General features: G+C 35.3%; 1 protein-coding gene across 2 annotated transcripts in view; it reads left to right on the top strand.

Moving 5' to 3' along the window:
* CFTR (CF transmembrane conductance regulator) overlaps positions 1–13048 on the top strand; it is a 187169-nt gene that overhangs the window by 84626 nt on the left and 89495 nt on the right. For both annotated transcript variants that reach the window (XM_040472161.1, XM_040472160.1), the window contains exon 12: positions 10808–10902. In XM_040472161.1, the coding sequence (XP_040328095.1) occupies positions 10808–10902 (95 nt within the window). The remainder of the gene's footprint in view (positions 1–10807; positions 10903–13048) is intronic.

The following is a 13048-nucleotide window of genomic DNA, read 5'->3' as shown; positions in this document are numbered from 1 at the left end:
CTGACCTCAGCTCAGGTCATGATCTCATGGTTCGTGAGTTCGAGCCCCACATCACGCTCTGTGCTGACAGCTTGGAGCCTGGAGCCTGCTTTGGATTCTGTGTCTCCTTCTCTCTCTGCCCTCCCCAACTCATGCTCTGTCTCTGTCTCTCTCAAAAATAAATAAACATTAAAAAAAATTAAAAATAAATAAATAAAAATGCTTATGTAGGGCTCCTGGGTGGCTCAGTCGGTTAAGCTCGGCTCAGGTCATGATCTCACAGTTTGTGAGTTCACCGTGAGATCAAGCCCCACGTTGGGCTCCGGGCCAACAGCTCAGAGCCTGGAGCTGCTTCAGATTCTGTGTCTCCCTCTCTCTCTGGCCCTCCCCTGCTCGCACTCTGTCTCTCTTTCAAAAATAAATATATGTTAAAAAATAAAATAAAAATGCTTATGTTATTTTCAAATACAAATACAGACTTACACACATACAGAAATAAACACTAAAGAGGCTAGAGATATGAACAAAATTGCATATATACTCACAAGCTCATGCATAAAACCACATATATGTATGCATATATCTGAATATTAAGCAATAGTTTAATATTTTAATTTAATAATTTAATTTAATAGTTTAAACTTTTGTTTAATATTGGTGACAAGACTGTAACATCCATTATGTAAAAGAACTAGCTTTTTGTGCTTTTGTTGGCCACAATAAAAATTATACTGGATTTTGAGTTTTCTGCTATAAATCTGGCCAGTGCCAAATCTCAGGGAAAGAAGAGCTTTTATTTTTCAGGTTGATAAAAAGTTCTCACTTCTTATGCTTTCCAGTAGGGTTAATCTTTAGTCAGTATTTTTATGTACAGCTATGTGTATCAAGTTTGACTTAGGTCAAAAATTATCTTTCCTAATAAACAGAACTCCAATTTTTAATTTATGAATTCATTCATGTATATTTCCTGCTGTAGAAGTTAACCTCTGTTGATATATCATACAGAGGTACCCAACACTCTCAAGATAACACATCCATGTTTATAAAAGCTATGTGCAAAAATGGTTAATTAATTCTTTCTTCCTACAACTCTTGACTTTCTCACATTCTCTCCTTTCCTCCTCTCTCCTCCTCACCCCTTCTTTCTGTTCCCCCAACACTTCTTTTCTTCTCCCTCCATGCTCATTTTCCCTGTGTATAAAGCAAAAGTGCTTAGTAATTATTAAACATTAATAACACTGGCACTAACTGGCCGATGATTTACTGTTAAAGACATGCTTTATGGCATGTTATTCCCTCTAAAGTTCATGTCCCCTCAACCCAAGCTTCACACCCTGCTCCTTTACCACAAGCAGCTATATTGTCAAGGTTGTTCTAAAGAATGATAAGGTAGCCATAAAGCAAGGTTTATGATTTTTCCTATCTACAAAGTCACAGGAAGCTCAAATGTACTCAGCAAATATTGCAAAATTGCAAGGAACCATTAAATGTAACACTCCACCCTTTTCTTAAAGTTCTCCCCCTCTTTAATGTAATAAATGTATTCTCAAGTCAGAATTAATGAACTTTATGTTAGCAGTTCCTCTTTAACAACTTCTGGTTTGTCTGGCTCAGTTGAACCATATTAGGGTGGGGTTTAGGTGCATTAAAAAAAAATAAAATGGTAAACATTTGTGTGAGAAGTGCATCCATCACATTGGGTATAGAATGCTTTTCTTAATAATAAGTTAATCTTTATTGCACACTTATTATAGCATTACTTTGACCCTCTCTAGTATTCTTTATCTAAGTATTTTCAAAGTGCTTTACAATCTCAAACAGACCCAGTACATGCACAGAGTTCTTTGAAGATGGCATTTGCCTTTCTGACCAGCATTGTAAAGGAAATTACCCTAAAGAGTAAGTATCTGTTTGAGTAGGTATAATAACCACAAAATGCAAATTCCTGGGCTCTTCCCTAATTCATCTGAGTAAGAATAGGTACAACGTTGTTAACAAGCTCCCCACGTGATTCTGAAATAATCGGTCTACATACTTCACTTTGAGAACCAATGGTCCACATATTTTATTTTATCTGTAGATAAACTCTGCTGTCAGCTCAGGTCATGATCTCACAGTTCATGAGTTTGTGCTCCTCATCGGGCTCTGTGCTGACAGGTCGGAGCCTGGAGCCTGGTTTGGATTCTGTGTCTCCCTCTCTCTCTTCCCCTCCCCTGCTCATTCTCTCTCTCTCTCTCTCTCTCTCTCTCTCTCTCTCTCTCTCACACACACACACACACACACACTCTCTCTCTCTCTCCAAAAAATAAATAAATATTTAAAAAAATCTTAGTCATCAATTTTTATTTAAGAAGTCAAATCATGCCCAGCATCTTAATGTCACTGAATGATTTCCTGTAACAATTTTTGTGGATAGCTCCACATAGCTCAAGCTATGTGCAAATAAAGAGAAAATAGCATTTGTCTCTGTGCACAGGGCTTCTCTAAGCAACACTGCTTGTTAAACTCATGATAGTACCAAGTGGCATAACTTTTTTTTTGGATTATAATTTTCACATGAAAGAAAATGTGCTGTGAAGGCTGAAAACCAACACCCTTAAGGCAAATATATTACCAGATTTGAGTGCCCTTACTAATCAGCAAAGATAAAGTTTAACTATGTATACAAAACAAAGTGTTTTATATTTAATCAAATAGAAAAAGCCAAACACTAATAAAGAAATCTACAAATGATCAATAAACTAGGCAATCAGAGCAAGTACTCACGTTAGGAACAGGATGTTGGTATTACTAATATATTTGATCTTAAAATAATGAGCTTATTCACAATTCTATTCAATCTATCCCCACTATTTTGTTTCATTTGAAACTTAGCAATTTCCTATTAATTACACTCTCTAAGAAACTTATGAAATTATCCACATGTACACACATTTTTCTTCACAAATGGCTTCATTCCAGAAAAGGAGTCTAAATATACTAGCTCAGAACCTCAACTCTTTTCAGGTGTGGAAATCTTTTCTTTTCTTTTCCTCTCATTTCTTTTCTTTTCTTTTCTTTTTCATGCTTTTTAAAAGGTAGTCTGTACCACTAGTGTCCATTCTGGATAGGAAACAATTATATGATATTCCTGTTTTCTAATTGCATCATTAGGGGCCTGGACAAATTCTAAGTGGAACTTTATTTTATTGTTATTTTAGAGAGAGAGAGAAGGGTGGCAGAGAGAGAGAGAGATGAAGAGAATCCCAAGCAGACTCCATGCTTAGTAAGGAGCCTGGCAGAGGGCTTGATCGCACAAACCTGGGATCATTACCTGAGCTAAAATGAAGAGCCAAACCAACTGAGCCACCCAGGTGCCCTCTAAATAGAACTTAAAAAAAAAATTTTTTTTTAGTGTTTATTTGTTTTTGAAAGAGAGAGAGAGGGAGGGAGGGAGAGACACAGAGCTCGAGTAAGGGAGGTGCAGAGAAAGAGGGAGACACAGAATCTGAAGCAGGCTCCAGGCTCTGAGCTGTCAGCACAGAACCCAATATGGGGCTCAAACTCATGAACTGGGAGATCATGACCTGAGCTGAAGTCAGACCCTCAACTGAATGAACCACCCAGTCGCCCCTAAGTATAACTTTTTACCAAATCTTTCCACCATTATTCTTCTACAAAACCCCAACTTTCAAGTGGTTACTGTGATGAATGTGGTATGTACTTTTCTGATTTATTTAAATGAATATGCATCCATTTATACATGTACTTATCAACAAACAATACTTAACAGTTTTGGTTGTGTAGTTTTAGAATTTATGTAAATGGTATACTTTATATACATCATTCTTCAACTTGCTTTCTTTGCCCCTATTACCTCTTTGAGGTCTAGACATGCTACTTACATGTAGAAATTTGTTTCATTCTTTTTAACTGTTATATTGTAATCCTATATCACATTTTATTTACTCATTGTGATACCGATGAACATTTAGATTGTTTCAAGATTTTACTTAATACTGTGATGAAAATCTTTCAACATTTCTCTTTGCACATCTGCAAGAGTTTCTCTGGTGTGGATATCTAGCAACTGAATTTTGGTGTTTTAGGGTATATGTGCACATTTCCAATTTTACTGGATACTGCCAAATTGTACTTTAAAGTAGCTGTATCAGTTTATACCATCACCAGTCATTTATGAGTGTTCCCATTGACTCACTTCTTGAAATCTCTTGTTATTGACAGAGACTTTAATTTTTGGCATTCTAGTTTGTAAAAAGTCCTATCTCTCTCTCCCTCTCTGTCTCTGTCTCTCTCTTTTCTAATTTGTAGTTCCATGATGGCTGGTGAGATATTTTCATGTTTGTTTGTTGTTCTGATTTCATATCCTTTGCCAATTTGGGGGGGTAAGGTATTGCGGTGGTTATGAGATATGCCTTATGGATCACTGTTGCAGGAAGCGGATCTGAGAAATGGCCCCAGTTGCCATACATTGAAATCCTCCACTCACTGAGTTTGTCTTGAGACTTCAAGTTGCACAGGCAGCTTCCCATGAATGATTGAGTGTGGCAGGATACAGAAGCAGATTTGTGTTTAGAGGACGTGGGACTTACTTAGTAACTTGTTTTGGTTCAGAGATTCCCAGATGGCTTTTCAAAAGTTGGTTAGATTCAGATGGTGGTCTAGGGTCTTTCCACACAACCTTCTGGACTTCTCTCCTTCACTCAGGGGTTGGACTTGGACTAAGGTCTCACATATCTCTCAGCCTCCCCGCTTTCTTTCCTATTTCCTTTTACACCAGTATTTCCCCGAATAAAATCATTACATATTTAATCTGTCTTAGTTTAAGAGGAGAGATCTTCAAAATTAAGATCAAAACTGATAATTAATTGCATACGTTGTAAGTGTTAGAAAAGATTTTATCTTTTAGCAATGCATCCCTTGACAGCATTTTAGTGGTATGTAAAATACCATTGTCTTCTTTTTTAAGTATGGTACGTCTACCAGAGGTTATCACCACTGCTATCCAAAATTAAAAACCTAAGAAAACCTTTCTTAACCTAGAGAAACTGGGTGATTTGCTAGCAAGATATAAATGATCAAAATTTCTTTCAAAGCACAAAAAGACTCGAAGGCGTGCCTGGGTGGCTCAGTTGGTTAAGTGTTGGCTCAGATCATGACCTCACCATTCCCGAATTCGAGTCCCATATCCGGCTTTGTGCTGACAGCTCAGAGCCTGGAGCCTGTTTCGGATTCTGGGTCTCCCTCTCTCTCTCTGCCCCTCCCCAACTTGTGCTCTGTCTCTCTCTCACTCTCTCTCTCTCTCAAAAATAAACATTAAAAAAAGACTTGAATAGACATATTGCCACTATAAAGCTGGCTTTGTGTCTACTACTTCAAAAGGCATTATCATTAGATGATTTTATAATTGAACTGTATCTCACCCTTAAGTAATATATAATTCCTATATTATTTAAACTATACCAAACCATAGAAAAAGATAGAAAGCTCTTCAACTAATTTTCTTTTTTTTTAAATTGAAGTGTAGTTGACATACAATATTATATTACTTTCAGGTATAAAACATAATGATTCAACATTTATATGTATTATGAAGTGATCACCATGATAAATGTAGCTACCATCTGTCATCATACAAAGTTGTTATGCATTACTAACTTTATTCCCTATGCTGTACATTGTATCCCTGTGTCTTAAAGTTTCTACCTTTCAATCTCCTTCACCTATTTTGCCCATCCCCCATCCCTCTCTCTTCCAGCAACCATCAGCTTTTTCTCTGTATCTGAGTCTGTTTCTGTTTTGTTCATTCGTTTTTTTATTCCATATATAAATGAGATCATGAGTACTTGTCTTAGTGTCTTATTTTACTTTTTGTATTCCCACCAACCATGCACGAGGGTTCCCTTTTTTCCAATTCATTTTCTAAAGCCAGAATAGTCTAGGACCAAAATCTGAAATATAATATAAAAAAATAAAACTACAGTTAATCATACTTATGATATAGATATTTAAGTAAAATGTTATCAGATGAAATATTAATGAATAGATTCCAGCATGATATAAGAAATGATAAAATATGACAAAGAAAGGTTTATGATAGGAATGCAAAAGTGCTTCAGTGTAAAGAAATCTGTAAATACAGCATAATTTGTTATATGGACAAGGAAGAAAACCATATAGCAAGGTCAGTAGATGCTAAAAGTGTACATAAAAATCAGCAGTCATTTGTAATACAAATTTAAAGTAAAAATAGAAGTAGAAGGAACTTCATAAATACAGTAACTTTATTTTAACCCAACATCCCAAAGTAAACCTTATTTTTAATGCTGAAAAGTTAATGCCGTTTGTCTTAAAATAGGGATAATATTGTGTTCATGAAAAGGCTGTTTATCCAAAAAAACCCAAGAAGTTCTAGCAAAGAGCAAACAAACAGAACACAGAAGTCTGTTAGAATTAATAAGGGAATATAATAAGATGTCTGGACAATAGATAAGCATACAAAAATAACTAGCTTTTCTTCACACAAGCAATAGTTATCAAGGAGTAAAAATAGAAAGCTATTCAATTCACAATCGTAGAAAATAATAAATACTGAAAGATAATGAAATACTGAAAGATAATGGCAGGAATGTAAACTGGTGCAGCCACTATGGAAAACAGTGTGGAGGGTCCTCAAAAAAAAATTAAGAATGGAACTACCATATGACCTAGCAATTGCACTTCTGGGTATTTGACTAAAAGGAGTGAAATCTCTGTCTTGAAAAATATCTGTACCCCCACGACCACTCCAGCATTGTTTAGAATAGCCAACACATGGAAACAACATAAGTGCCCATAAACAGATGAATGCATAAAGAAAGTATTTTGTCTGTCTGTCTATATCTACCCACCTACGCATATATGCAATGGGATATTATAACCCTAACCATAAAAAAAGAATGAAATCTTCCATTTGCGACAACATGAATGGAACTAGAAGGTAGTATGCTAAGTGAAATCCACCAGACAGAGAAAGACAAATACTGTATGATCTCACTTAGTGGTGGAATATTAAAAACCTGAACTCATAGATATAGCAAACAGAGGGGTGGTTTCCAGAAACAGAGGCAAGAGAGAGTGAGAGGGTGAAATGGATGAAGGGGGTCAGAAGGTACAAACTTACAGTTTTGAGATAAGTAAATCCTGGGGATGTAGTGTAGAGCAAGGTGACCATAGCTAACAATACTGTAACGTACACTTGAAAATTACTAAGAGAGCAAATCTCGTAAGTGCTTCTCACAAGAAAAATATATTTGTAACTATATTCAATTATATCCCAATTTAAAAGTATTAGGGATAAATCTAATGGGAAACTTATAGGACATAGATGAAGAACATTGTAAGCTCTTATTGAAAGGTCTAAAACATTATCTGCCTTGGTTTATCTTTTTGAACTTTCAATTTCTTTATATTTAAAATGAGGATAGGGCTGTGATGAATATTGTAAAAGCTAATACATGTAAAGTGCTTAAAATGGTATCTGACATATAGTAGGCACTCAGTATTCTTTAGCTATTATTATTATTACTATTGGTGTTATTGATATTGTTATTATATAGAAGACTATAAACAAAAAGTCAAAACATTTATGAATAATAATTGTTTGTCAGATATTAAGTCATACTTAACTCTATTAAATGACCAAAACCAAAAATACTAGTATAGGAATAGAAAATGGATCAGAGGAACCAGAAAGCCCAGAAATAGATCTTATAAAATATGAGAATTTGATATATGGTAGATGATAGATGAATTCAGAGGAAAATTATTTATTTACTAAATCATGACTGTTATACAACTAAAAGGAAAAAAAGATTCATATCTCATACCATTGTACAAACAAAAATTGTCCCTTGAATATATTTTTTTGAATTTTGTAAGAGTAATAAACATTTTAAGAGAAAATTTAGAATATTATATGAATAACTTAGGTTAGTACTGGGGCGCTTGGGCGGCTCAATCGGTTGAGTGTCTGACTTCAGCTCAGGTCATGATCTGACGGTTTGTCAGTTCAAGCCCCCTGTCGGGCTCTGTGCTGACAGCTCGGAGCCTGGAGCCTGCTTCAGATTCTGTGTCTCCCTCTTCCTCTGCCCCTCCCCCACTCGCACTCTGTCTCTCTCTCAAAAATAAATAAACACTAAAAAAAATTAAAAATAAACAAATAAAATAAAAGTGAAGTAGTACTTTTTAACCAATATAGGAATTCTAGATAGATAAATTAACTTCATGAAAATGAAAATTTTGCAAATGACATAGTGTAAACATAGTGAAAACAGAAAGAGCAGAAAAAAATTAGTATCTGTAGCATACAGAAACAAATGAGAGAAGTTTGGCTGAAATAGTCTGTTCTTTATTGTCTTAAGAAAAGAAAATTAATGAGATAAAATTGCATTGTGCTCTTTGGACATTTAAATTCAGAGGGAAAGTGGAAATGATAATTCATGATCTTCTATTGTTTCTTGTTTTCCCCTCCACTTTTCTGGTCTCTTTTAGTCTGCCAATATCTTCTTGCCTCTTTCTACAGGTATCTACTTCTTCTGATACTATTGCTTTCCCATTTTCTTTCTCTACTTTGTACACATTTCTTCATTTCCTTTTCTTATATGTACCCATTTCTTTGTTGCTTGATGTTTGGTTATCTGCCCTTTCTCCATTCCCTCTTTCTCTCTTCCTTCGTTCCATAAATCTTTATTGATGCTCGCACTAGGCTAAGATTTTGTATCCTCTACATTCACATTCTATCCCCTAAGTGAAACTGTGACATAATCATACCATCAACATAACTACTGATATTTCTAAATTTAAACGCTTTTAAAAGCTTTTAACTGATTTAACTAATATGGTGTTGAATTCAAATTTGGGGAACTGAAAACTCCAATAGTTTCAGCATCTACTGGCTTTTTAATAGCTTCCTTTATAAATCTGCTTCCTTTATAAAAAGCCTGCACTCAATATATTCACATAAGGCAAACTATTCTTGATTTTTCTTACTCCAAAGGATTTATTTTTTAAAAGAGAATGGGATTGGAGGGAAGCAAATATGGTACAGGAGAAAAGAAATACACACGTCAGTTTTCTTGCTAATTGCTCTAAATCAAGTACAGAGGATGTGCTTCATAGCACAGCTGAGTAAAGGCATAAAGACCAAGAAGTTCCTGGAAGTGCTTCTTCAGTGAGGCTGAAGATTTCAGACTCGAGAGTGTGGAATTTAGCTAGAGTCCTTGGTTTTGGATAGAATCCTAGATATATGGCTTGGCTCATGAGTTGACAAAAATCATTTAGTTCAGTAGAAAGAAATGAAGCACTTTCTTTGATATATCTCATAACTATGAAGGTCCTTCTCATCTGTAGGGCTACTGGCTGTCAGTGACTTCTCTGTGTGTGATATTTCTCCAATGCCAGCATAGTCAATTCCACTGAGTCCTACTGAATCTCCTCCAAAATGTCAGCACTTTTTATCTCAGACCTTTGGTTCCCCTAGGTCAGGAGTACTAACATTAACAGTTCTTTGGGGGTAATGGTTCTAGTCTACAGGAGCTGCAAAATCATTTTTTAATATAAATGAATATTTGTTAATTTACCTGCTTTGTAAGTTTAGAGTTTTGTGTATGAAGTTCTATAAACTTTCATAAGGTAGACAACAGAAACAAATGGATAACAGAAGTAACCATTTTGACAATTTAAATATTATAATGGTGGTGGTAGGTCAAGGAGAGATGGTGGATTCTTCTTGATTGTTAAAGAAAAGGAGGCATAGTATAGAAATGCTTTTTTTTAGTGGAGGGAGAAAGAAGAAAGTGGTAACAAAAGAAAAGAGCAGATATTTGGGGGTGAGAAGAGCACAGGGAGAGTAACTTTTTTTGAACTAAAGGGAGAGTGTTACCTAACTCATTCTTCATGTCTCAGGCCAACTTAATCACTTCCAAAAAGCCTTGTAGAATTTTCTATATTGTATGGATACTTCTGTTCTCTGTACAATTAATTTGCCATTTAATTGGGTACTGTTTTGTAACCTGTCTTAAAAGGATTAATTAAGTCATTGGGATGTTATTTAGCATTCTCCGGGATTATTCTCCAAGGACTATTTTTTATAAGTTCTAATCTCCTTTTACAATGTCTAGCATGTTTGTTGCCTTGGAGAAGTTATTAACTGGGAGTAAGAATGTTATACCCCCTGTGGAAAGGTGGTGATGACAGGAGAGACAAAGTAGATGGCAAAGCACATGGGGCTGAGTTGCTGAGGATGGATGGGGAAGAAGCCTGTGGTGGTGGGTGGATGAGAAAAGTATGGAAAGGAATTGCCTTTTATTCTCGGTCATCCACTGAATATGCTTAGGTACTGCAGGGGATGGGAGTAGTGTTCTTTTAGTTTTTCTTGTTAGGTGTATTCGTGTCTGGAGATTTTCTTTTAGAAGAATGAGTTGAAATTGGAAAGTAATGCATTTTAGCATGTTGATAGTACTTGAGTTTGTGTAACAAATCTATGGATTATATACACCCGTGTTTACACGCCCATAAATATACATATGGTTTACCTTTTGATATTTTCCAATTCTTATTTCATGATCATGAATGAAATTCTAGAGGTTAAAGAAAAAACTACTTCTAAAATTTCAACCATGTTTTGACCAATTGAAGTGGATTTGAAATAATTGAGAATGAAATGTTTTAAATTTTGGCTGTGGTTAAAGCAACAGTCTGATGTATGATTACATTTGAAGGAAAGTATACCTTTCAAATTCATAAATATACTAACAATTCCTCTCTAACTTCCTTTTTTGGATAATAGGACATTTCCAAGTTTGCAGAGAAGGATAATATCGTTCTTGGAGAGGGTGGAATCACACTGAGTGGAGGTCAGCGAGCAAGAATTTCCTTAGCAAGGTGAATATCTGATTATTGGTTCAGTGAGCTTTTGTTGTAAATATGCCCGTAAAAATTATAGATATTGCTCTATTTTTTTATATTTTGTTTCTGGAATTGAAAAATGCCTGGGGTTTTATAATTAGCAGGTTAAGAATCACCTTTGTGAACTATAGATAAGGATTTACTATTCATATTTGATAAAGGTTATGGCTTTTTCAAAATGCATGCTCTTAGTTTGGTGTCTGTATATTTGTTGCCTTATGGTATGCTTTACTATAAATAGAAAAATCAGGAATTCTGCACAACACAAGGATAAAAAAGTGTTTCTTTTAAGTTGATCAGGGGGTCCCCACTCACCCACCCCACAACGTACTCACCTGCTTTAAACTTCTGTTTATACTTCTTGGTTTAGAAAAACCTACATTTTCAAATTTTCAACATAATTAACAATTTCATAACAAAAATATCAAGGCAAATGATGTCACTTGACTTAAAGTCTATAATCTTTAAAGGAAAAATAAGTAGGACAAGCACATCTAACATTGTAGGGGACAGTGAAGTCCCTTGGTAGAGACATTCTTGGTTTAAGCATTTTGAGCTGTCAAAGAGAAGTACATAAAGTTAATTTGTGTCAAGAAGAAAACTTTGTGGTTAAACTAGAACTTTCAGTTTAAAAAGTTGTTTGTGAGATGAGATGTCAAATGTTCCTCCAGTTTTATTTGAATAGAATTCTTCTCACTGTGTTGCCAAAGTTGTCAACAACAAATCATATTGACTGATTGATATTTTGGCTCCTTTCCCTTACTTTCTCCTGCTTTCAATGTCTGGAAGAGTAAACTAACTTACGGAGCACCTGCAATTGCCTGGTATTATTCTAGGCTTAATGTATGCATGTGTAATTTTACTTAATCCTCATATCCTCCTGCAAAGAGAAAATTGTTCTCCCCACTTTATAGAAGAGATCATCAGATAATTGAGGCTGTTAGAGCTTCACTTGTAAAAACTATACCAGGAAATGGTAGAGTCACAATTTGAACCAGGTCCTCTGGACTCTTGGCATTAAACCATGACTTGATTTGGGGATTACTTGTGAAGTAATAAATCAGTAGGTATCAATTATTCACAGACAAGATAATGGCTTCTAAATAAATAGAAATTGACTAATCTTTGAGTCAAAGTAAGACTTATCTTAAACATTCCATTTCAAAACTTAAGATATGCTATGTGGTGTCTAGGCATTTAACATAGACTTGAGGCTGTATTTACAAAACTTTAAAATTTGGTTTTATTTATAAGGTGCACACAATTTGAGCTACTATTGAAAATAATTATTGTTATTCTGATTGGAATTGTCACATCACGTGTTGTCCAGTTTTGGGTTGTGAATATATTATTTCCAATTCTTGAGAAACTGTGGTCATAGATGTAAAGGAGAGAGAGAAGCAAGACAGAGCAGGGGGCAGTGAAAGACCTTGAGGGTGTATTTTGATAGGGGTCTTTTATCTAGTTCTTGCATGTTATCTTTAAAAATAATTTATACTGCAAAAGTTCTTTAAAAAATTTTTTTAATGTTTATTTTTGAGAGAGAAAGAGAGACAGACAGAATATGAGCAGGGGCAGGAGAGGAGCAGAAAGAGGGAGAGACACAGAACATGAAGCAGGTTCCAGGCTCCCAGCTGTCAGCACAGAGCCTGACATGGGGCTTGAACTCATGAACTGTGAGATCACGACTTGAGCTGAAGTCAGAGACTTAACCAACTGAGCCACCCAGGTGCCCCTGTGTTGCAAAAGTTCTTTTAGATTTCACTTTGCCTTTTTGCCATTTCTAGTTTTTAATTGAATACAATTTTTGCAGAAAATACCAAATGTTATACATAAACCCTGAATCCTATGCATGGGGTAAGGGTAGTGCTACTAACAACCAGACCTGAAAAGCTTAGATGTTATGAAGATTTAATCTCATTTCTATTAACATGAGACTATATCTTCATCTTATTACTGTTCTAAGATCACTTTAATGAAGATTTTACTTGCTCATAAAATTTTTATTTATGGGGTGCCTGGATGGCTCAGTCAGTTGAGCATCTGACTCTTGATTTTGGCTCAGGTCATGATCTCAAACTTCTTAGGATTGAGCCCTGTATTGGGCTCTATGCTAACAGTG

The sequence above is a fragment of the Herpailurus yagouaroundi genome, unplaced genomic scaffold, assembly GCF_014898765.1.
Source record: "Herpailurus yagouaroundi ecotype Mexico unplaced genomic scaffold, PumYag 100, whole genome shotgun sequence".
In the NCBI taxonomy this organism is placed as follows: Eukaryota; Metazoa; Chordata; class Mammalia; order Carnivora; family Felidae; genus Herpailurus; species Herpailurus yagouaroundi.
The sequence above is the reverse complement of the archived record's forward strand: the minus strand, read 5'-3'. Positions and strand labels throughout refer to the sequence as shown.